The sequence below is a fragment of the Magnolia sinica genome, chromosome 1, assembly GCF_029962835.1.
Source record: "Magnolia sinica isolate HGM2019 chromosome 1, MsV1, whole genome shotgun sequence".
NCBI classification, from domain to species: domain Eukaryota; kingdom Viridiplantae; phylum Streptophyta; class Magnoliopsida; order Magnoliales; family Magnoliaceae; genus Magnolia; species Magnolia sinica.
The window spans coordinates 102,750,731-102,775,216 of NC_080573.1; the positions used below are offsets into that span (position 1 = coordinate 102,750,731).

General features: G+C 41.5%; 1 protein-coding gene across 1 annotated transcript; it reads right to left on the reverse strand.

Annotated features, from left to right (window-relative positions):
• Nucleotides 1-329: 329 nt before the first annotated feature.
• On the reverse strand, nucleotides 330-2,880 carry LOC131252788 (uncharacterized). The gene is made up of 2 exons (XM_058253486.1): nucleotides 2,668-2,880; nucleotides 330-2,405 (listed from the first exon to the last, which is right to left on the reverse strand). The coding sequence occupies exon 2, from the start codon at nucleotides 2,246-2,248 to the stop codon at nucleotides 512-514; it is 1,737 nt and encodes a 578-aa protein (XP_058109469.1). The 5' UTR covers nucleotides 2,249-2,405; nucleotides 2,668-2,880; the 3' UTR covers nucleotides 330-511.
• Between the last annotated feature and the right edge of the window lie 21,606 nt (nucleotides 2,881-24,486).

Consider the following 24,486-nt stretch of genomic DNA (forward strand, 5'->3'; position numbering starts at 1 on the left):
TGAGTTGGGAGCCAGTTAAAAATCAGGTATAGTCAGGTTCAGGTCAGGTCCATGTGATGGACCTAGTTAGAGTCATGTCAGGTCAGGTCCTGATCCACCTGGACCTGGCAAGACCAAACCCAGTAAGCCTAGGAACGGGTACCATAGGACCCAACCCATTGACAGCCCTAAGATCAGTGATGTTTTTTGGGGACATGAAACAAAAAAGAACAATGTGAACCTTCTATATGTTTTTGGTTATGAATAAAATTCCCCTCAGATGTATAACACCGAGGTCAGGGGTTCAATGCCAGCTTACTGATGAAAAATGAAATTCTACAGAGATTACAGAAGCAAGAATCATGAGAAAACTATAATTGCTAGAACCATATCAGTTTCTGCTCAAGCGCGCAATCTACAAATTCCGTACCGTTACAACAGAAAGTACAGAAAATACAAAAGATCTGGGAACAAAATACACTTACAATCAAATATACCTCCACTCCATGCAAATTGTACCTTCCAACAACATTTAAATTGGCCGTTGATGATCATCCTCTCGTCGTATCGATGACATTACAGGAGGTGTCAATATCCCTCTAACAGACGACTCTTCGTCCACTGCAGGTAACTGCCCATCCAGCCCATACCCATTGACCAACCAGATTGGAGTCGGCGAGTTCCCCATCCTCAATCTAGATGGGCTGGTGTTGTTCCAAAGCGGGGAGCTTGGGCTCGATTGAAATAAAGGTGACCGATCTTCGCGGACTAGAGGAGATAGTGTGGGCTGGATGCTGTCTTCTGTATGCTTCCTGTAAAGCCTATCTTCTTCAACGTCGTAGAAATCCCCAGTCCGCACCTCCTGAGCAAGGGAACACATGCAACAGCAAAGCCACTGCATGCAATCAGTTACAGCTGGATTACCACAACAGAAATCGTTAGCTGGAAGGTTGAATCTCTTCCTCATCTGAATCCTCCAAAACCCGCCATATAGCAAACCAAATACACATAGCACAATACCCGTCATCCCCAGTGCCTCTCTAACAACCTCGTTATCGATATTGATGGCTGCCAAGTTAAAGATCCAAAAGGGAGCCATGCAAAACAGTAGAAACGTCGCAATGTGAACATACATATTCCCAAACCCAAGCCTCTCCATATTCCTTCCAAAAACACAGAAACTACAAAACAGCGAAAGATATGCTGTTGAAATATCATCCCACAAATCAAACAATCCACCTCTCCACTCTGGCCTACTCTCTGGGGTCAGCTGACTGTCTTTCAATACAAACGAATATCTCTTCTGGAACGACTTCGCCCTGAGATGCATTGGTTTGTCACTGTCAATTCCCACAACCTGATTCTGTGCTTCGTGATCTGTTTCTGATTCATATTCCTTCCCAAGAGGGCTAAGGATGCTGTACACACCAGCAATAGCCGGGGCTGCAATAGCGACAGAAATACAAAGGCCAACTCCAATTGCAGGCCGTTCTGATCTCCTAAATCCTAAGTTAAGACCACACAAAGCATACTGAGCAAAACAGTTCACATGAAGAAGAATTACAACCACCATCATATGCATCCACTCATGAGGTTTATATGTGCCATTTTTGCAGTATATCTTTCTGAGTTTTAGGACATCATCCGGTCTCCATCTGCATAACAGCACGAGGTGGTAGAACCGTTTCGGATGCTGATACAGACACATGAGAGTAAAGAGAGCATTGAGGATTTGATTATTTACTTCAAACCAAGTGTTTCTTTGGGCTTTCTTCGGCAAAGCATGATCCAGCATCCCAGTCATGACAAGGAAGAGGATGGCACCAGAGACGGCAACGCATATGATCCAAGCAAGAAGAGCCATATTCATGGGATCTCGTATCCATTCCTTGCACAATTTCTTTAAAGACACCCAATCTATCTTCCCAACAAACGGTACACTGATAACGTTTTGGGGACCCTGAGAGCTAGGAGAAACGGCAACAGAACGTGAAATCTCATCTCTTTCCTCAGCAATCCGTCGGAATTTGGAAGAAGGAGAAGATAGAATGCGACGGGATCCGAATTTCATAAACCCTGCTTTGCTAGGAAGGGCCGTCAAAATACTTAGAAACCCCTTTTTGGGGATTTTCTGTCCCAGCAACCCTCTTTGAGATGTCGAGATGTGAAGAGAGACAGAATCGGTGGCGTTATAACCATTTCCAATTCTACCTGGCACTCTATCTTCCTGAATTTCATCAGTGAATTTCCCGTTACCAGATGAAACCATCTTAAGCAAATCAGATGATTCTAGTTCAAAACCACGCCATCTTCTATCTAGGGAGTTGGGGAAGAGTCAAAGCCCTTAAAAACATGAATCTACAGCATCAATCATTTCCTAATTTCAATTGAAGATCTTCATCGAACCCATAACGATAGGAAGGAACCTGGTTCAAAAGAAATGCAATTGGAACTCAGTCATCTACCAAAAAGGAGAAGAATTCGATCTTTTTTTACTGATTTAAGATGAAAATTTTATCAAAAGATTCAAAACAAATAGATATAGCAAGATGGCTTATTCAAAATATCACGATTTAAATTTACTCTTACAATTGAAACTTTCATCAAAACTCATCAAAATAGAAATCAATCCAACTCGAAAGGCATGGAAATGAAATTTCCTAACCAGATATTTTGGGAGATTCATACCTGCGTTCGAAGAGAAGATGATAAGAAGGCCCTCCTTCCTTATGGCTGTACTACAAAAAAAGCTTCTTCTTGTAAACAAAACGCGAATACGAGGGGGCGTGGCGTTCCAGATTTCTGTCCGAACGGTAAACGGATTCGCTGCTGCGCCGCACACCAGCGACCTCGCTGGTCTATATACGTGACGCAGAGCCGGCAGTCCTCGAGCCCCCTAATGAGGCAGACGATGGAAAGAAAAATCAAAGTTATGTGAGCCCCAATATGATGTATTTATTATATCTACACCGTCAATTCATTTGGCTAGATCATTTTAGGGTATGTTCCTAAAAATGAGTCAAATCCAAGACTTAAGTGGACCACATCACAAATAGCAGTGGGACACTGTTATAATATTCGTATGGCCCATCGTTATATTTTTTCTCCATCCAATCTGTTAATCAGGTTATAAAAAAATGAATGAAAATTTTTTAAAAAAATATCAGATTGATCCAAAACTTCTGTAACCCCGAGAAGATTTCAATGATAGATATTCAATGTCCCATTGCTTTCTGTAGTGTGGTGCACTTGATATTTTTATCTATCTTATTTTTGGGTTCAATCCTTCAAACGATGTAGCAAAATAAACGGACAGTTTGGATATAACATGTACCCCATGATGGGGCCACAGAACTTGATGACATCACCACACCAGCAAGGTCGCTGGTTTGCGGTACATCAGCCAATCCGCTTCCGTCCGAACGCGAAAGGACCCGAATCGTCTAGAACACCGGTTTTATGCAGCTGGACCTCTGTAGGGTCTACCATGTTGTATAAGTGAAATCCATTCCGTCCATCAGATGAGGACCATTATTTGGACTGTAAATATAAAATATGATCTGATTAAAAACTCTTGTGGGCCACATTAATGAGAACAGCATTATTGCTCCCAAAACCGCTAATTTCAGGCTGTTTGAATTGCCTGATTTCTGTGTCGGGCTGATTTTTGTTTCTTATTTTCATCATCTTTAGTTGCATCTGGTTAATAGGTATGGTCAAAGATACACACCATGGTGTCCCTGCATAAAAAACTGCGGTTGGCATCCCATGCCCATAGTGCGATGTGGTGTGTCCCATCTGACCTCTAGATCTAGCTAATTTTTGTGCTTAGGTCTTAAAATCGAGGATAGAACTTGATATGTGGAGTAGATTTTGTATATACAGCATGGTGGACCTCGCGGACATGGGTGTTTTTGGACCGCGTAAAATAGGTGGGTGCCGTCGAAAAGTTACAATTCAGGGGCGCCGAGATTTCTAGGAAGAATTCGGTGGTAGTTCACCACCCCTTCCTGTTAAGTCGTGGACTGTAACTTCCACCGATAGTGGTTTGAGCGCTCTGGTCCGTCCAAATTGTGGACACGGAATATCGGAAATTCTCTTTGATTAACCATCCGATTTCACTTATCAGCTCGCCCTACCAGCCACTCTATTTTCAGCCATTGGTTAAAATCATCCGTTCCACAGCCAGCCAGCTAGTTGTGGAAAAGCCCTCTGCACTCCACCATGATGTATGAGTTTTATCCACGCCGCTCATCCATTCTGCCTGCAAATATTAGTGCTTGATCCTAAAATGAGGCAGATTCAAAGCTCAAGTGGACCAAACCATGAGGAGAAAATGGAGATTGAAGGGCTCCTGTTGAAAAATTCTTCAACTTTTGGATCAAGTTGATATTTGTCCTTTCCAACCATCTTGTTCTGCATGACCTTATAAATAGGTTGGATGCTAAATAAACAGCTTGGATGACAAATAAATATAATTGTGGTTAGATGACAAATAAACATCACTGTGGGCCGGAGAAAGGTTTCAACCGTGGACATCGGTATTCCCATTATTTCCAATGATATGGTCTACTTGAATTTTGAACATGCTTCACTTTTGAGATAATGCCCTAAAATGAGCTGCAAATATAGAGTCTTAGCTTCATAGGGTCCTTGGATCCACCAAGGTGAGTGGGATCCTTGACCATGAGGACCTTATGATATGTGTGCCGTTCGTATATACTTGTTGTCCATATGTTTTGAGAGCTCATTTTAAGGCAGGATCTAAAAAGTAAAGTAGATCCAAATCTTAAGTGGATAATAATAAAGGAAACAATGGTAATTAGTCATTTAAAATGAGCTACAAAAGTTTTCGATCGGGCTAATATTTGTGTGGTCTCTTCATCTAAGTCTTTATGACCTTATTATTAAGTTAGATGGCAAATAAACATTTCGGTGGCCTTAAGAAAAATTTTAATTGTGGGGATTAAATCACTATCATTTCCTGTGGGATAGTCCACGTAAGATTTAGATATGCTTCATTTTTTAGATCATGTCCTAAAATAAGCTTTTAAAATAGATGGAGGGTGGGGATGTACAGTTAAGGACAATCTGACCACCCATACTGCACCCAATATATGGATGGCATGGATAGAAAACATTCACTGTGGCCCCACCATTCATGTCACCAGGGAGGTCTGCGGTGGAAGAGTCACTGCACAAGACAAACTGCGTACTATTTTTGTGATCTATTACGGGCCACCGTACTAAGAATATCTCCTTCGCGTGCATGCTAGGCGAAAGATGCTCCGGCTTGGTGGTGAACTGTTTGGAAGTACTTTCTGTTTTTGTTTTCAGAATGGTATAAAACTACCTCAATGATATGAAATTTATAGTTCAGTGCCTTTCAAAATGGGTCCTACCCCCATTAATTAATGTAATCTATGCTCCACGACCTTTCACCACCCTAGTCACAGCCACCCCATGGGTGATAAGACCGGCAGGCTCCACCATGATCTCTAGGCCTGATAAGAGACTAAATATCAAAGTCCAGTTGGATCTTAAACAGTGGACCCATCAACATCAAGAGCTAGCCTTCCTCCAATTCACTTTTCATAATATGTCCTCTACAACCATGGTGGACACGGGAACGTGATTTTTGATAGGGCCCATGTAGTGTGTGTATATATATATATATTATAAACACACACAAATATGAAATCCACTCCAACCATTAGGTGTGATCCAAGTTTAGACTTAGAGCTAAAAAATTAGGTTGATTTGTGTTTCAAGTGGGCCACGCTAAAGAAATTACTTAGTAGTCTATTTGATTTTTACAAGGCCCATTTTAATGATTATATGAAATCTATTCTAACTATTAAATTCCACACCAAAAGTAAGCATGTGTTTAAAAATCATGTTCATTAGTGACTTAGGTGGGACATACTAAGGGGAATATTGTGAAAGATGATTGTTGCCTTGTATAATATTTCCAATCATGTGGTCTACTTAAAACATCGATGGAATTTTTTTCCAACCCTTGGCCAAACATGAGGTGACACACCTAATGGTCAGGGTGGATCTCATATGAACACTATGTTGGGGCCTACCTAAGTAGCCAATACCATTTGTTTGCCCACACACTCATCCAACCCTAAAACAAATGGATGGAGAAGGAATGAGGGTAGCAAAATGATAGTTCAAGATGGAGCCTACAAAATTAGAATTTTGATTAAGCATGATCTCACGCAAGAAATAGTTCAAAACCCAGGCCAAGACTAAAAGGGGGGCATTCAGGGCCCTACTTATACCAATCAGTAAGGTAGCTTTTTGAAAAATGATCGGAAATTTTGAGAATAACTTTGACATTACGACAGAGTGTGGTGGATGATACTCAAGCACTTAGAAATTATATATACTTCTTGTGTTGAAGAAATTTAAAATAGACTATACAAAATATGGGTTTCAAATTAGGTGTTTCATGAATAAAAAATATTATTGTTCCATTACCATATTATTAGATTGCTTTGCATTTATTATATGGTTAAGAATGAAAAATATCCAATGATCCTAATTCAGCAAACGGTTGTACATTAATCAAATGATTTTGGGATTGTGACCTAGCCACAGGGGATTTCACAATTTAGTCAGTTTAATCGGAGTTAACCAGGTGTATATCTCAAATGCAGGAGTGTAAGGTATCATACCCTGCCCGAGTCAAATAACTTCTTTTTATTCTTTTCTGAAAATCATTGTAGATTTCGACACGTTAAAGCATCAGCAGCCAGTCAAATCAAAGTCTATAGCTCAAGGCACGACCTTCTAGAAAAAGAATGGGTCGTGATTCAATGAGGCTTCGATGTAGAGGGTTGAAATCTTACGAGAGATCCGGGCCATTCATCACGTATGGTGTGTTGTGGACACGCTAGTGACCAAAACAGATGTTGGTCTGCTGATCACGTGGATCAGACTTGTACGATAAAAATGAACGGTTAGAAAAAGGGAAAAAAAGGTGAAATACGTCCAAATTTAACGCATATTGAATTAATGTAGCCTTTTGTTTTCGTGCGTGTCATGTTCCTAGTGACGGTGACGGGCATATTCAGATGGAGACGCAAGCTGTGTGGGACGATGGGACGCGGATTTCCTGCTAAAGGAACTACTTTAGCTGGGAACTTAAGCCGGGCCCACTGTGATGTTTGTTAGAAAACCATTCTGTTCATCTGTTTTACGAGATCATTTCAGAATATAAAACAAAAAATGATCGGATCTAATTCTCAAGTGGGCTGAAAACGTGAGGATTAAATGTTTACGGTTGAAATATCCATGGGGCCAAAGAAGTTTTGAATCAGGATAATATTTGTGTTTTCAGTTCATTCTAACAGGAATGATGTCATAAACAGCATGGGTGGCATGTAAACATCACTGTCAACCCCGGAGAGGTTTCAACGGTATAAATTTCCCTAGTGCGGCTCACTTGACTCTTCAATCGTGTTCAATTTTGATCTCAATTACTAAAATGAGCTCACAAAACAGATGGACAGAATAAATTTCTCACAAAGATTATAGTGAACCCTACTTAAGTTTCCAGCAACCGCCAAAGGCTTCCACAGGATATCCGTGTCCAGGCGTGTGAAACCCCCGAAGCGGATTGGCCGGTGTACCTCACACCAGCTAAATGGCAATGCATCCATGTCAGCCAGCTCCGTGGGTTTGATAATGAGGTATGTGTTATATCCAAATTATCCATCCATTTGGCGAGCTCGCCTTAAGGCTTGAGATGTAAAATAAGATAGATATAACTATCAAGTGGACCACACTGCAAAAAGCGGTGGGGGATTGACTGTCTACGATTGAAACCTTTTTTAGGGTCACGGAAGTTTTGGATCAATATGTTAAAAAACATTTCCTCTTCATTCAAGTCTTTGTTGTCTTATGAACAGATTGGATGGAAAAGAAACGTTATGGTGAGCCCTATGGATTGTTTAATGGTGAAAATTATAATCTCTGCTGCTATTTGTGATGTGGCCCAGATGATCTTTAGATATGATTTATTTTTTGAATAATAATCTAAAATGATCTCTAAAAATAAATGAATAGTGTAGATATAATAAATACATCACTGTGGGGCCATGTAACTTCCATCTCCTTTGAACAGTCAGTACAATTCCGAGATCGAGGAGCATTAGTGCTCGTCTTCGCACGACATGTACCTACAGCACGCCGATTGGGCGGATGGCGAGATTATTGGTGGAGCCTATTTTGTTAGATATAGGTGTGCTGTTAGAGTTGGCCCAGATCATTTTTAAGGGGCATGGATTGCGTAATGGTACTGCTATGTGGGCTCTACCAACATCATCACGCGTTTTACCGTCTATGGCCATTCATTTTTCCAGCTCATTTTAGGGTATGAGTTGGAAAATTAGGCGGATTCAAATCACAGGTGAACCACACCATTATTAGACCCACGTAACTTTTATATCATTTGAACCGTCCCTCCAACTTGGATGTCAGTGCTCGTCTTCACAGGACAGGTTCCCATGACAGTCAGGTTAGTGGCGTGCGGTACACCAGCCACTCCCCTTCCCTTTGTGGGTGGCAAGATTTGAATGGTGGGGCTATATTGTTAGAGATGGGCGTGCTGTTAGATACGAGGGCAGGCTAATTTTTAACAGACAGAAATTGCATACGGGCACTGCTCCGTGGGATCCACCACCACTATCATGTGTTTTATCGTCCATGGTTATTCATTTTTTCAGTTCGTTTTAATGCATGAGTCAAAAAATGAGGCAAATCCAAATAACCGGTGAACTACAGCTTCATGAGACTCATGTAACTTTAATATCCTTTGAAACATTCATACAACTCTGATGTCAGCGCTTGTCTTCCTATGACAGGTTCCCATGCCAGTCGGGTCGGTGGTGGCTGGTACACCATCCAATCTGCTTCCCCCAATGGGTGGCAAGATATGATCGGTGGGGCTATTTTGTTAGAGATGGGTGTGCTGTTAGAGTTGGGCCAGACTATTTTTAAGGGACAGATTACATACTGGTAATGCTGTGGGCTCCACCACCACCATCATCATCATGATGTTTTATTGGCGACAGCCATCCATTTTTCCAATTCATTTTAGGGCATGAGCTAAAAAATGACACGATCCAAATCACAGGAGAACCACACCATAGGAAATGGTGGTGATTCAAAGCCCACCATTAAAAACTTGGACCACAAAAGTTTTGAATTAAGTTGACATTTGGATTTTATCTTCATCCTAGTCCATGTGACCTTATCAAAAGGTTGGATAAATAAACATTTGGGTGGGTGTTACTCTAACCATGTGGGGCCCAGCTTTCCCTTAAATATATATATATATGATCAACACTGTCCATTTTTTTATTATCTCAGTTTAGGACGCATTTATATATATATATATATATATATGATCAACACTGTCCATTTTTTTATTATCTCAATTTAGGACGCGGTCCAAACCTTAAGAAGATCCAAATCTCAGGTGGACCATATCACTAGAAATAGTAATAAATGACCACTAAAAACCAAGCTGATCTCTTTACTTTCCCTTTGTTCAGATCTTATTGACATTATTGACATTATCAACAAGTTGGATTGCAAATAAACATTATCAAAAAAAATCTTACAACCAGCCCTTTGAAATTTTTAATGGTGAGGCACTCAATCACTACTGTTTCTTATGGTGTGGTACTGTAACGCCCTGAAAATCGGGAGTCAAGCAGAAGCACAGCTCCCGAGTTCCAACGCATCACTTATGCAATATAAATAATGATGATTGAATGTTGTCCATATTAGTACATTAGACATGAAAGGGAATTATACCAAATCAGCATATCATACTCCAGAGACAGTTAAATTACTCAAGCGGAAGACTATGATAAATATATAGGGCATATAAGTGGTTGTAAGTATTCAGATTATGAGCGTCACCAGGTTAAATAAATACAAATGTAACTTCAAAAGATACAAAAAATGATAAAGTGTAATGTCATATATTCATATCCCTATAGCCCCGATTTGCAACTCTAGGTATACATATACCTAGGAGAACTCTTCCTCGTCGTCGTAGAAGGTAGGCTCCATCTTACAAGCCTCAACATCATCTGCAACTACAATAGGGTCTGGTTGATGTTTTAAAACACCGTCGCAAAACGTGAGAGTGAGTGATCAACTCAGTAAAGCTATAAGACAAAGGTTAACATGTTATCAATTCAGTCAAGAAGTAATGATAAAGCAGTACAACAATCAAGTCCTAAGTATTCTTGTTAATACAAGAATGATATGTCATAATGATGCATGCCCTCGCCTACACTCCCTTAGCGACATCATCTCACGATCGCGACATGCACCCCTTCCTCTATACACTTCCTCGCCAAAGCAACGTGCAATGCGATGCATGGTCATGTTAGCCAAGTTCTTAGTTAGACATATTCATACATCAGGATTGGAAAGCTAAGGTACCTCCCTTTATATCCTTGACCCAATATTGATCCATCTAGGGTCGTCAATCCTAGTTAATCACATACGATATGCAAGTTCAGGTCACTACCAGCAACGCCCTACCAACTGGCAGTCTATTTTCGAAGGCTCGTCACCGACCTGACTGGGGACCACAGCCAGGCTGCACCGGGGTAGGTCTATTTCATGCTCGAGGTCACTCCACTAATACCCTACCAACTAACAGTCTATTTTCAAAGGCTCGTCACTAACCCGACTAGAGACCACAGCCAGGCTGCGCCAGTGTAGGCCGACAGCTCAAATACAATGTCATATACCACCGTATTCGGCTCACGAGTTTGGGTTGTTCACTGGTCACTACGGGGAGACTCGTCGCCCCAGCGTAGGCCGACAGCTCTACCACGGTGTCCCATACCACTATGTTCGGCTCATGAGTCTTAGCAGATCATGGTACCATGGTTGAGACAGGTCTTTACATTAGAAAGGGGTACCTTAGGTTCAAGCAGTAGTGTCCATATATGGTAAACACACAGTAGGCAAATCGGGTTACTTGATAAGTTCGATTTGTACAAGCACACGCTGAATTAATCGATATGGAGTGTTAACCACTGTCGATAATCATCGTACGACTCGGATTCACCGAACGCCTCAAATATGGTGAGACTAGATCGGCCACTCAAACAGGAATTGTTATCGATTGCCTGGACTACGTCGTAGTCCCAATCATAGTCAAATGCAAGAAGTAAGCATATATGATAGTCATATGGCATTTAACAACCAATTCCAATGTACATATCAATTAAGCATATTATTCAACACATAAAATATGATATTCTACATATATATTTGCTACACAAAACATGCACTTGAAATTAAAGCTACATGAAGAGAAGTATAAATATAGCTAAGGTAGTTGAGAATGCTATCTCAACAACCCTCGTAATTACAAAGCATCAACCAATTACTCATACAGGCATTTTGTCAAACGCTTAGACTACATATTACACATACGTGTAATATACTAGTTCCAACAGACATTAGGGAAAATCCTTTCACAAAGGAGCTGCCACTCATACAACGATCATATATTCTTAGTTTACAAGCATGGCAAGCACAAATCATATTTCCATAGTTGTTCAGACATTTCAACAAACACATAAAACGCATTATTCTCAACATAGTCTATATCTATATGTAATATATGGAAAACATCGTATCTAAGCAGTGATAGTAATCAAGTTAGTCATAAACCATTACTGACATTGAAAGCCTTGAAAACCTTCACCTAAACATTTATAGCCCGCACCTTCCGTCGGTAAACTCGTATCGAACTTAGTTCGAACATCACGCCTTTGTCTACGGCACAACGGATACCTGAATCACAAAATAAGTTAGTTATTTCGCCATTTACTCTATTTGAATCCCTAAAACAGATTAAGGTTAGGATTTCTTACCTAAGAACGAAGTCGGAATCACCGATATAGCGATACAGACAGAGTGGTTAAGCAAGTGGAGCGGCAGAGAAGGATCCTAAGGATAGTCTCCCACTTTCTCTCTCTCCATCTCTCTCTCTTTCCTTCTCTCTTTACCCTCTTCTCTCCCTAGGGTTGCAAATTCGTATGTGAAGGGAGAGAGAGGGTTTAAGGCCCTTAGATAGGCCCAAAACTGATGGGAATGGCCCCAGGGCCATGATATACTTAGGTTATAGCCAAAGCCCGACCGTTTCGACCCAAAAGAGCTGATCCGAAGGCCCCTTTTTTACATGCGGTCGAACTTAAGCTTCCTGACATTGGATCTAGGTCAGGCTAAGATCTCAGCCCGATCGGATCAGTGGATCGACCGTGGGGGACCAGTTTCAGTTCAACGGTCACCGGTACTCGATCAGGGTCACAAGTGCACTGATATGTGTTGAAAATTTTCTCTAATCTGAGGGTGTAATTGGGTCAGATTCTGATAGTATGAATCCTTAGATTTGGCCCGCAAGCGAACGACTCAATTCACAGTTTATTTCCTAAAGATATTCGCGTTTCTCACATACTTCGCTCCGGACTCAAGTTGTGCGTTTCTGGATACCTTTAGGGCTTGATTTTTGAGATAGTTGTCAAGCCCAATAAGGCGGTCATAACCGTATAGTTCCGCGGTAATCGGACTTTCGACGTGCGGTCCAAGTCTGATACGGAGTTTCAAAGTGCGAGAGCAACTGAGTTTAAAGATTGATCTTAGGTTTCTAGGTAACGTAGCGTTAGCAGTTTTACTCATTTTGGGTATTATAGTTCGTATTTAACGTGGTTCAAGCTACTTTTACTGATTATTTAGTTTAGTGTGTAACTAAATTTATGCCCTAATTACGATAGAATAAGGTCCTAGGCAGTTCTATGCCCTTTTCTGACACTTTTAGTTAGTATATTATTTTAATTATTTTTTTACTAGTTCATCATCAAGTCTACTTCATCTTCATCAAATTTCATTAGATTTTGTATTATAGTAAAATTCTAAAAATTCTAGAAGCAGCAGTTGTCCAAACTAATGATTTTCAGACAGTTGTCACAACAACCTATATTTAACTATATTAAATTTTTATTATATTTTTTTACTTATTTTCATATGAAACTAGACTTATCAAGCTTCAATCTGGCTTTTGAATCACTTAAATTGGAGTTATAACGAGGAAGATATGACTTTTTGAAGTTGAAAAAAAATTACAGAAAATGTGGCAAAAAACAGGCTGCCGGACCCACTGCGGCCCGCTGGCCGGCGAGGCCATCGCTGATCGCTGTCCTGTCTGGTGGTGTTTTCGCCACTTGATATTTGAAATAGGTATATGTTTCAAACCGGAATGAGTTATTTGACATGCAATATATGTTTTTGGGCAGGAGAAGCTGATTTATCCAAATAGCTTATTTGTTTCATAAGATTCCAAAAGGTTAATGATAAAAAGCCCATTTTATTTATTTATTTACTATTTATAGTAAATTTTAATTTCATTATTATTCTTCATCACCTAAACCTTAGGAATTATGTCTAATATGAAAGTACTTAGAAGAATTTGAAGAATAAGATGGTGTAAGGTGAGATTTTGAAGGAAATGTGAGATTTTGAAGGAAATGGGTTGAAAAGTGATTTTAAACCTTGGTATTGAGTTCTGAGAGGTCAGTAAGGTGTTATGGTCAACCCATTGCCTAAGGACATCTATTTTCAAGTTTATAAAAATCTGGGATGTTACAATTTACCCCCCTTAAAAATAAATTTCATCCCCAAAATTGCTTAAGGGGAGTACGTAAAGATGTGATTATTTTCTTTGCCTAAGTTGTATTGATTTTAAGTTTATATGCATGGTAGGGTGTATACTGTCTATGCTAGTCTGGTACGTTTTAGTCTACCCCCCTTAAAAACTTACTCTTTATCTCTCGCTTATACCCTGATGGTTTGCTATAATTTATTTCTTTATCTATTTGGAGTCTTGACGACGATTCCCATCTATTTAGAGTAAGATATTTGTTTTCAATGGTCGACCAATATGGAGAGACGATTGTAGTGGGTTTGATCCCGATACATCGATCACCTACCTGACCAGGGTAGAAGGCTCATCGTATCCATTCTTAGTCCTGGTAGATCTTGGTCTTCTGCTCAGTTAAAGCAGTGAGTCTATTGGTAGTCACCCAGGATTGAGAATTGGGTCAAGCCACGAATGCTTCGCAGTTTTATATTTCAGTAACTCCGTAGTCCGATCACTCCAAAAGCTTAGGGAATGCCCATCATTGAAAGGTTCAAATTTCCTATTTGGGTCTTGGTGTAAAAGAGTCCTCATCTTAATTTATGTCTATGTTAAGAGTTAATAAATATCTTATAGATCATCCTAAAAAGGTTTCTAATAGTATAGAATTGGCTAAGGCTTCTATTAGTAACTCAGTAGTCCGATCAATCCAAAAGCTTAGGGAATGCCCATTACTGAAAGGTTCAAATTTCCTATTTGGGTCTTGGTGTAAAAAAGTCTTCGTCTTAATTTATGTCTATGGTAGGAGTTAATAAATATCTTATAGATCATCCTAAAAAGGTTTCTAATAGCATAGAATTGGCTAAGGCTTCTATTAAATTCGTTCTTTTTTGTTTAGCGAGCGGATTTATGGATACACTGACCTCGGCTATTGTAATTCAGCTCATACCCATTGTTAGGCCCTTTCTTTAATACGAATTGGTTTAATACTTGAACCCTAATTGCTTTCATTCTAGTAACTTCATTATTGACATTTTAAGGGAGGTTCAGCTCCTATTTAGTGACCCTTTAGTGACTTAACCTTTTGTCTAACCTAGATCAGCTTCCTTCGATCCTGGGCCAGTGGGCTATTAGCCCACCAAGCTTCCGTTGTGCCTATGAGTGGGTAGACGAGTATACCTACCTAACTCGACTGAATTCATAACTTTTCTACTCCCTTAAAAATTAGTTTCTCAAGGCTCAAGAATCTATGTCTCGATCCATATGTCGGAACGAGATGTAATTTAGGACCTATCCTTGACATAAAATGGAAAACGACCTCTCAATACATTGGTCTTCCTTTCATCGATGATGTGTACTATGGCATTGGTACCTTGAATGTGGGCAGTGACTCTAAAGGCTAAGGGCGCTGCAGCTGCTTTCTCAGATGCTCTAGCTGCTAGTACATGTACACGTGCTTGTTGAGGACGATTTGGTTCACTGCCATAAGTTGTAGAGGTGGAGTCACTACAATATTTGATGGTTGACGGTCGATCATCTGAGGTGGCGTGAGACCGTTGTCTTTCATCTTAGTAAAACAGAAGGGGTCAGTGTGTCCCTCTTTGTCGCAATATGTACACCAACGTTTTGTTCGTCTTTGCCGGGGCGGCGGAGCCATGGGCCTGGGAGGCAAGTCTACACGTGGCCTCTTCCCTAGGACTGACCAGTGCTGCAATTCGGGCTGAGACTTCGGGCCCATTGGTATACATGTCCGAAAATCCTTGTCTCCATCTTGTTCTGCTTGTAGAGACATGTTGACTAGCTCAGCATAGTTGGAAATGCTAGCGCAATACATCTTAGCGCGGATTTCAGGCCATAGACCATCTGAAAAATGCCGCATTTTCATCGGCTCATCTGCTAGGATCAAAGGGGCATATCTGGCTAGCTCCATAAATTTGTTCTCATATTCTGACACGATCATCCTTCTCTGTCGGAGGCGAAGAAACTTACCCTCCTTTTCATTATGGTATGTGAGGGGAAAGTACTTTCCATAGAAGTGTGTCTCAAATGCATCCCAGGTCCATACATGTCTTGTGGGAACTGTTCGTAGGATGCTGTCCCACCATAAACTAACCTCCTTCTCGAATATATAGGTGGCTAGCTCAACTTATTCTGCCTCAGTGCAGTGTAGCGGCTTCAACATTTTAGAGATGCGATCTAGCCAATAATCAGCCATCTCGGGTCTGTGAGTACCCGTAAAAGTGGGAGGACGGAAACGCTAAAAGCGCTCAAAAAGTCCGCTGGTATTCATGTTCCCAGCTAGGTGCGTAAGTGATGCAGGCGGAACCACACTCATATTCTGGGCAAGGGCCCCTGCTATGGTGGCGAAGAACTATTGCTATTGTTGTTGATGCTGCCACATCAAGAGCATCATCTGCTCCAACCTATCAGTAGGAGGAGCCGACTGAGGTACATGTGGCGTCGAGGTAGACGCGTGGTTCTGCTAAGGAACCGATGGTGCAACAGGTGTCAGCCCATTAGTTGGGCCAGTGGCCGGTTGGGAATCTGGCATAGTGTCGTGAGTCGGGTCCAAACTGGGGTCCGTCTGGTTATCACTTAGGGGAGGAGTCCCATCAATCGAATTGCCAAGTGTGAGACATGCTGGACTCCGAGTGGCCTTAGGTAGCATTCCCTATACACAACATAGGGTGCAACACGTGTAAGATTAACATGACATCACTCAATTTCTCAAGTACTCTACACACTTCATAGTGAAAGGAGCTGCATGCATTTCATTTAACCAAAATTTATCATAATACATGGGATGTAGTCATACATGAAACATGACAGAAGATGCATGTGAGCTCATCTAACAAAGCTCTTGAACACTAAACATACTAACCACCAAACAGGCCTATTAGGGCCAGTACAAAAGAAGACTAACAACAAGTAAACTGAAAGACGACCACACACATGACTTGTCGTCCGAATCTGGTGATGGAGGAGGAGCTCCCTTGTCCTGTATGCAGCATAGGAGAGCCTTCAAGGTGCGAGTCACCTTCTTGAATTTGTGTCATGAAGGCCCTGGCTTTCTTCAAGCTTGGCCCAGGTCTCTTTGACCTCCTGTCGCAGGGTGACCTGGCCCTCCTCAAGTTGAGCCAAGCGGGCTTCTGAAGTAGCCCGATCACTGCCATGCTCTTGTGTAGCAGGAGGATGGCCCTCATCAGTGTCTTGGGCCTCCTCTTCTTCCTCTGCCTGCTCTCCTCCTTCCCCTATCTCGTTCTCTTCTTCTTCTTCCTCACTCCCCGCATCTTCGCTTTCCGTCTCATCCTCACTCTCGTCGAGTCGGGCTTGAAGCTGTCATAGCGAGTAGTGTCGTTGATGAAATGGATCGACACAGGAAGTTTTGCGCTAAATCTGTAGGCAAATTCCCATGCAAGCTTGCATATAAGTCGGCCAAAGGGAAGTGAAATGGCTGTCCTAGTAGAGCGTGTAGTCTGAACTATCTGTAGTAGTACATACGTAGCCATGCACAGCTTCTCTCCCTGCCCAGCTCGGTACAGAAAGTCTACCATCAGGCGCGTGCACTCGCTGCGATTGCTCAACCTGGGGTACATGTTATACATGAAGATGTGGTGGAGTAGGCGGAAGTCGTCGGTTATATTGGATGCTAGGAGGCTATTATTTGGATTCCAGTGGACCAGTTGGCTACAAAGGAATCGCGTGCGGCGATCCCTTTCACGTGTATTCTTAACACTCTTCTCACTAGCATGGACTTTGCCAAGCGGTATCCCCATGAGTCGGGCTATTAAGCCAACATCAACTGTGGCCTCCCGCCTTCCCACGGGAATCTTGAATTGCAAAGGCTCCAGGGTTGGCTCTTGAATATGGGCAGAGAAGGCTCAGACAATGCTCACATTCACACGAGACTTGTCCTCAAATATGGGACCCCACCCGGCATCTACCAGGCGATCCATCACCAGATATTCTCTAAAGAGCCTCTCGTCCACGTGTGCTTCAAAGAGGACCCTATGGCCCTCAAATATTCCATGAGACAACTCCGCCAGCAGAGCCCTTTCAAGGGGAGCCTGGGGATCGAGATCCCGCTTTGCCTTTATCTCCCGATCGACACTTGTACTTGCCGTGTCGCTTGTTTGCCTCCTTGAACGAGTAGGGCGGCTAGGCCCGGCTTCACACGTAGAAGCCCTCTTCTTCCCTGTAAGAGAAAGAAGCGTGGAAATGGAGAAAATCATTGCCACAAGCTAGAAAAGAGTCATTTGAGTGAAATAACAATGTGGGATAGGATGAGTTGTTGGATTTGAAGATGTATGTGACACCAATACGGTTTTGTGCACTCAAAGGGGAAAATAAAGGAGATAGAAGATGGGTTTTGATGAAGGTGGGGGAGGTGTGTATGGAATGAAGGAAATGAAAGGAATATGAGAATAAAGGAAGGTTGGAGAGAGGGAAAATGAAAATTTTAAAGTTTGGAAGCTTGAGTAGGTGAGAATGGGAGAAAGGAAGCCAAAGGAGAAGGATATAAGGGGTTCCACACCCTTTCGCGGGCCCCACACGTGTTGGGGGGTTGGCCCGATGCCGGCCCGCTGCGGCCCAACAGGCCCGGTACGTGCGATTGGCAAGGGCTCGCCAATCTGGTGATGCCATCACCGGTCCTTGGACATCCAGGCAAGCCCTTGCCCCAGGGTTGATGGCATCCCCCCCCCCCCCCCCCTGGGGGTGCCGGAAATGTGCGGGGTCCACTTCAGCCCCCTCCAATTTGTACTATCTGGGCCCCCGACTCCGTTTAAGTCATTTCGGGTTCCGTCTCGCATATATTTACGCTTTTCGGTTTGTAAGAGTGTGAGATCTGTCAATTCATCAACTAAACTCGTCGGTTGACGGTCTAGGGAAGATCTGGAGTCACCACGCATGATCACAGATGCGTACGGGCCCCGATTTCAACGATCAGTTTCACCTGTCGGCGAAATTGGAAATCTTATGATCATTGCTACATTTTAACGCTCCTCCTAAGTCAAAGTACGTCAGTGTGCGTCGTGCGACCATAACCCAGGTCTAGTTTAATCCAAATCATGCTCTGATACCAACTTGTAACGCCCTAAAAATCGGGAGTTGAGCAGAAGCTCAGCTCCCGAGTTCCAACGCATCACTTATGCAACATAAATAATGATGATTGAATGTTGTCCATATTAGTGCATTAGACATGAAAGAGGATTATACCAAATCAGCATATCATACTCTAGACAGTTAAATTACGCAAGCAGAAGACTATGATAAATATATAGGGCATATAAGTGATTGTGAGTCTTCAGAGTATGAGAGTCACCAGGTTAAATATATACAAGTGTAACTCCAAAAGATACTAAAAATGATAAAGCGTAATGTCATCTATTTATATCCCTGTAGCCTCGATTCGCAACTCCAGGTCTACATAGACCCGCCAGAGAGTTGCATGTAGGAGAACTCCTCCTCATCGTCGTAGAAGGTAGGCTCCATCTCGCAAGCCTTAACATCATCTTCAACTACAAAATGGTCTGGTTGGTGTTTTAAAACACCGTCTCAAGACGTGGGAGTGAGTGATCAACTTAGTGAAGCGATAAGGCAAAGGTTAACATGTTATTAATTCAGTCAAGCAGTAATGATAAAGCAGTACAACAATCAAGTCTTAAGTATTCTTGTTAATGCAGGAATGACATGCCATAATGACGCATGCCATCGCCTACATTCCTTCAGCGACATCATTTCACGATCGCAGCATGCACCCCTTCCTTTGTGCACTTCCTCGCCAAAGCACCGTGCAATACAATGCATGGTTGTGTTAGCCAAGTTCTTAGTTAGACATATTCATACAACGAGATTGGGAAGCTAAGGTACTTTCCTTTATATCATTGACCCAACATTGATCCATCTAGGATCGTCAATCCTAGTTAATCACATACGATAGGCAAGTTCAGGTCACTACCACCAACGCCCTACCAATTGACAGTCTATTTTCCAAGGCTCGTCACCAACCCGACTGTGGACTACAGACAGGCTGCATTAGGGTAGGCCTATTTCATGCTCAAGGTCACTCCACTAACGCCCTACCAACTGGCAGTCTATTTTAGAGGGCTCGTCATCAACCCGACTGGGGACCACAGCCAAGCTGCGCCAGTGTAGGCCGACAGCTCGAATACAGTATCTCATACCACCGTATTTGGCTCACGAGTTTGGGTTACTCACTGGTCACTATAGGGAGGCTCGTCACCCCAGCGTAGGCTGATAGCTCAACCACGGTGTCCCATACCATGTCTGGCTCATGAGTCTTAGCGGATCGTGGTACCATGGTTGAGACGGGTCTTTACATTAGAAAGGGGTACCTTAGGTTCAAGCAGTAGTGTCCATATATGGTAAACATACAGTAGGCAAATCGGGTTACTTGATAAGTTCGATTTGTACAAGCATACGCTGAATTAATCGATATGGAGCGTTAACCACTGTCGATAATCATCGTACGACTCAGATTCACTGAACGCCTCAAATATGGTGAGACTAGATCGGCCACTCAAATCACCTAAATCGGAGTTATAACGAGGGAGATATGACTTTTTGAAGTTGGACAAAAATTACAGAAAATGTGGCAGAAAACGGGCCGCCCGACCCACCAGCCCCACTGGCGGCGAGGCCATCGCTGGTTGTTGTCCTGTCTGGTGGTGTTTTCACCACCTGATATTTAAAACAGGTGTATTTTACAAATCAGAATGAGTTATTTGACATGCAATATATTTTTTTTGGGTAGGAGAAGCAGATCTATCCAAATAGCCTATTTGTTTCTCGAGATTCCAAAAGGTTAATGGTCAAAAGCCCATTTTATTTATTTATTTACTATTTATAGTAAATTTTAATTTCATTATTGTTTTTCATCACCTAAACCTTAGGATTTATGTCTAATATGAAAGTATTTAGAAGAATTTAAAGAATAAGGTGGTGTAAGGTGCGATTTTGAAGGAAATGTGAGATTTTGAAGGAAATGGGTTGAAAAGCGATTTTAGAATTTGGGATTAAGTTCTAAGAGGTCAGTAAGGTGTTATAGTCGACCCATTGCCTAAGGACATCTATTTCCAAGTTCGCATAAATACGAGATGTTATAGGTACACCTGATATTTGGATCTGCATAATTTTTGGGATCCATACTAAAATAGGTTAGAGAAACGCAAGGATTGTGTGGATATACAACACATCATGAAGGTGCGCCCACGGTAAGGGTAACGCCCAACAAGATGGTAACCAGATTGGTTGGTGTACCACACACCAACTATATAGCTGGTGTATTGACATCGGTAAGTTCTGTGGGTCCCTTCATGAGATATGTGTTATATCTAAACCGCACTGTATGTGTATCACCAACTGTTTTGTCCATTTTGGCCAATCATTTTAGGCACGATCCTAAGCAGGAATCACATCTCAAAGCTTAAGTACGATACTCCCTTGGAAGAACTGTGATGGTAAACCTACCGTTGAAATGTTCTTAGAACTGCTATGATGTTTAGTTGCCATCTTACCTGTTCATGAGGTCATATAAACTGAGACGAAGGGAAAACAAAAATATTAACTTGATTAAACTTCCATGACGCTTAAGAAGTTTTTAATTGTAGGCGTTCAACCCTCACCGTACGTGTGGTCCACTTAAAACTTCATTTGCCTTAATAAAACTGATTTTGTTTTGGCAAAATGGATGTAGTATGGATGAAACACACATAACAGTGGGGCCCGCACTGAGGACGGGGCTACACTCAGATGGGCCCCAAGCATTTTTAAGTTTCTGATCAAATACCTACTTAGCTCATCTCTACTGGCACACTGCCTCCACCAGTTAAATCTCAACACCAACCTATGGGTATTCCTCACCCTGATTTTTAAATTCCGCCCATTCTGCCCATGAGGGATTGCAGCAGAATGAATGGAAAATACAAGAATCATCCTTGCCCAAAACATCCATGACCCACTCAATTTCCACTTTTTCATGTTGTATAGCTCACTTGACTTTCATTTTATTTTTATTTTTAGACTCATGTATTAATATAATTAGGGGTGTACACGAACCGAGCTAGCTCGGTTAGCTCACTCGACTCGACTCGAAAAAGCCCAATTTGACTTGGTTCGAAGCTGAGTTCGAGCCGAGTAGAGCCGATTTTTTGAGCTCGAAAATGAGTTTGACTAGGCCCCAGCTCGAGTCGACTCAACTCGGATCGAATCCAGCTCGAATCAAACTAGTCGGTGACTCAATTACTTTGTCATTGATGTTGCTTACCAATTGTTTGATAAAATGACTCAACAAAATGTGGCTAGTGGCAAGAAAGGTACGGCGAGTGGCAAGGAAGGTACATACATCAAAGGGAATTGGTATTTGCACCCACTTAAGTTGATAGTGGAACCCATGCTTTATACCTTGTACTATTACATTACCAAAAAGCAGAAAGAAAGGACCATCAGTAAGCGTGTATGCAAATGGAAATTTCCAAGAGGAGAGACGATCACATACACCGGCTGGTTGTACGTGGAGCTATATCATTCCACCAGACGGTGACATCTATCGAATATCCATTATGTGGAAGAGTTGGACCATATCATGATGATTACTTGGCATGAAAACCATTGTTTTTATTTGTAAAACAAGGAGATTTTAAAGTTGCAGTTCAGGTATTTTCGGAAATGCCTCGGTGGCAAACCAGGCTTGGTCTTGGCTCGAACTCGGCCCGAGCTGTTGACTGAACCGAGCCGAGCTGTCCAGTCAGGCTTGAGGACGGGACTGAGCCGAGTTCAACCTAAGGTCAGCCAGTGTTCGATCCAAATCGAGCTTAGGCCTGCTCGACCCAGTTCGACTCGCTGTACACCCCGAAATATAATACGATGAAACTAATGGACGGCTCGCATTAGTCCTATAGGGCTTTGGGATACACGCACTCCAGGGTTTCATGCAACTCACATCCATTATATGGTGAATGCCCGAAACTCGGACACGTGGTCTGCCACCCAGTCGAGGAGCATCTATTGAAACACGACATTCACGACCTAGAAAGAAACTCAGCGGTATTATGCGGAGCATGTAATGCTTGTGCACACACGAGATTCACGAGCCAGAAAGAAACTGGGGTTCAGCTGGATGATGCGACACTAAAGCATAAAGCCAGCATTCAAATGACATAAAGTTACTTTTCTTGATAAACCCTGCAGAAAAGCTTTAGTTAAAAATAGACATACATCAGTAAACTCTCCTTTCAAAGCATTGGACGCTTGATAACTATGGTTCACGAGTAATCATAAAATTAATGGATGAGGATGCAATGAACATGTACCGGAGAACGTGCCCTTTTGACCAATGAAATATATTTTTTGAGCATTTGATTTTTTTTGTTAATACATGTAAATCATGTTGGGATTGTACCACGGAAAATTAATATTTTGTTGTGATTATATATATATATATATATATATATATATATATATATATATATATATATATATATATCTATATATAGAGAGAGAGAGAACGCTCACCTGGCACGATCAACTGGTGCGAACTTTTTTAAGAACCTATCATACGTTATGTGGATCCAAAATCTAAATTGTTCATGTGAAGCAGCACCTCGTGAAACCCCCTGGGCCCAAGTTTTACTTTGATCTAAAGCTTTAATGGGCTATGAAAAATGAAAATAAGTTTCCTCCCTTGATTTGCATTTCTCTTTGCTATAACCCACCAAAATTTTAGATCAGGGTGAAAATTTGTCACATGAGGTTTCATGGGATTCCGCATCACATAAAACCAATGCGAGCCACGGTGAGATTTCACCATGTATGGGTATCAAACACCAGACCTCATATTGAAGTTCCTCGTTTTCTACCATTGAGATAAGGACTAATCTCACTTATTTCATATAGAATTTGTTGGAACTCGTGAAAGTATATGTAGAATAATCAAGCAAAATAATCACAATCCACACGGATAAATCCAAACAGAGACCAATGTGAATTTTACGTGAAAAAAATCACAACACAAGGTAACCAATAATACACTATAAAAGCAATATTATAAAAAATAAATAATCTTACCTAGCCAATGCCATTTGCTTGCACACCTGCTCATCCAACCGTAAAAACAAATGTAGGGAGAAAGAATGAGGGTAGCAAAATGATAGTTACGGGAAATGGGCCTACAAAAATAGATTTTTGAATAAGCTTGGACCGCCGGCTTGTAAGAAACAATTCAAAATCCAGGCTAAGACCATCCCAGGGGCATTCAGACCCTAGTTATATCAGTTAGTAAGGTAGCTTTTTTAAAACTGATTGGAAGAACTTAACTTCCATATTAATTAGGGGTACTTTTGTATAAATTCCTATTTCTTTTAATTTTGAGAATAACTTTGATACGCTGATAAAGTGTGGTGGATGATACTCAGGCACTTAGAAATTACATATGCGTGTCAAATTGAATAATTTTAAAATCAACTAACAAGCAGCTTTTTCGGAAGGCGCAGGAGCCTCGAGGGTGTATCATGAATAAAAAACTAATATTATTCAATTATCATATTATTAGATTGCCTTACATTTATTATGTGGTTAAGAATGAAAAATATCCAATGGTCCTAATTCAGCAAACAGCTGTCCATTAATCAAATAATTTTGGGACTGTGACCTAGTCACAATGAATTCCACAATTTAGTCAGTTTAATTCGTGTTAACCAGTGTATATCCCAAATGCATGCGTATCAATTATCATACCTTGCCAGAGTCCAATAACCTATTTTATTCTTTTCTGGAAATCACTGTAGATATCGACACGGAAAAGG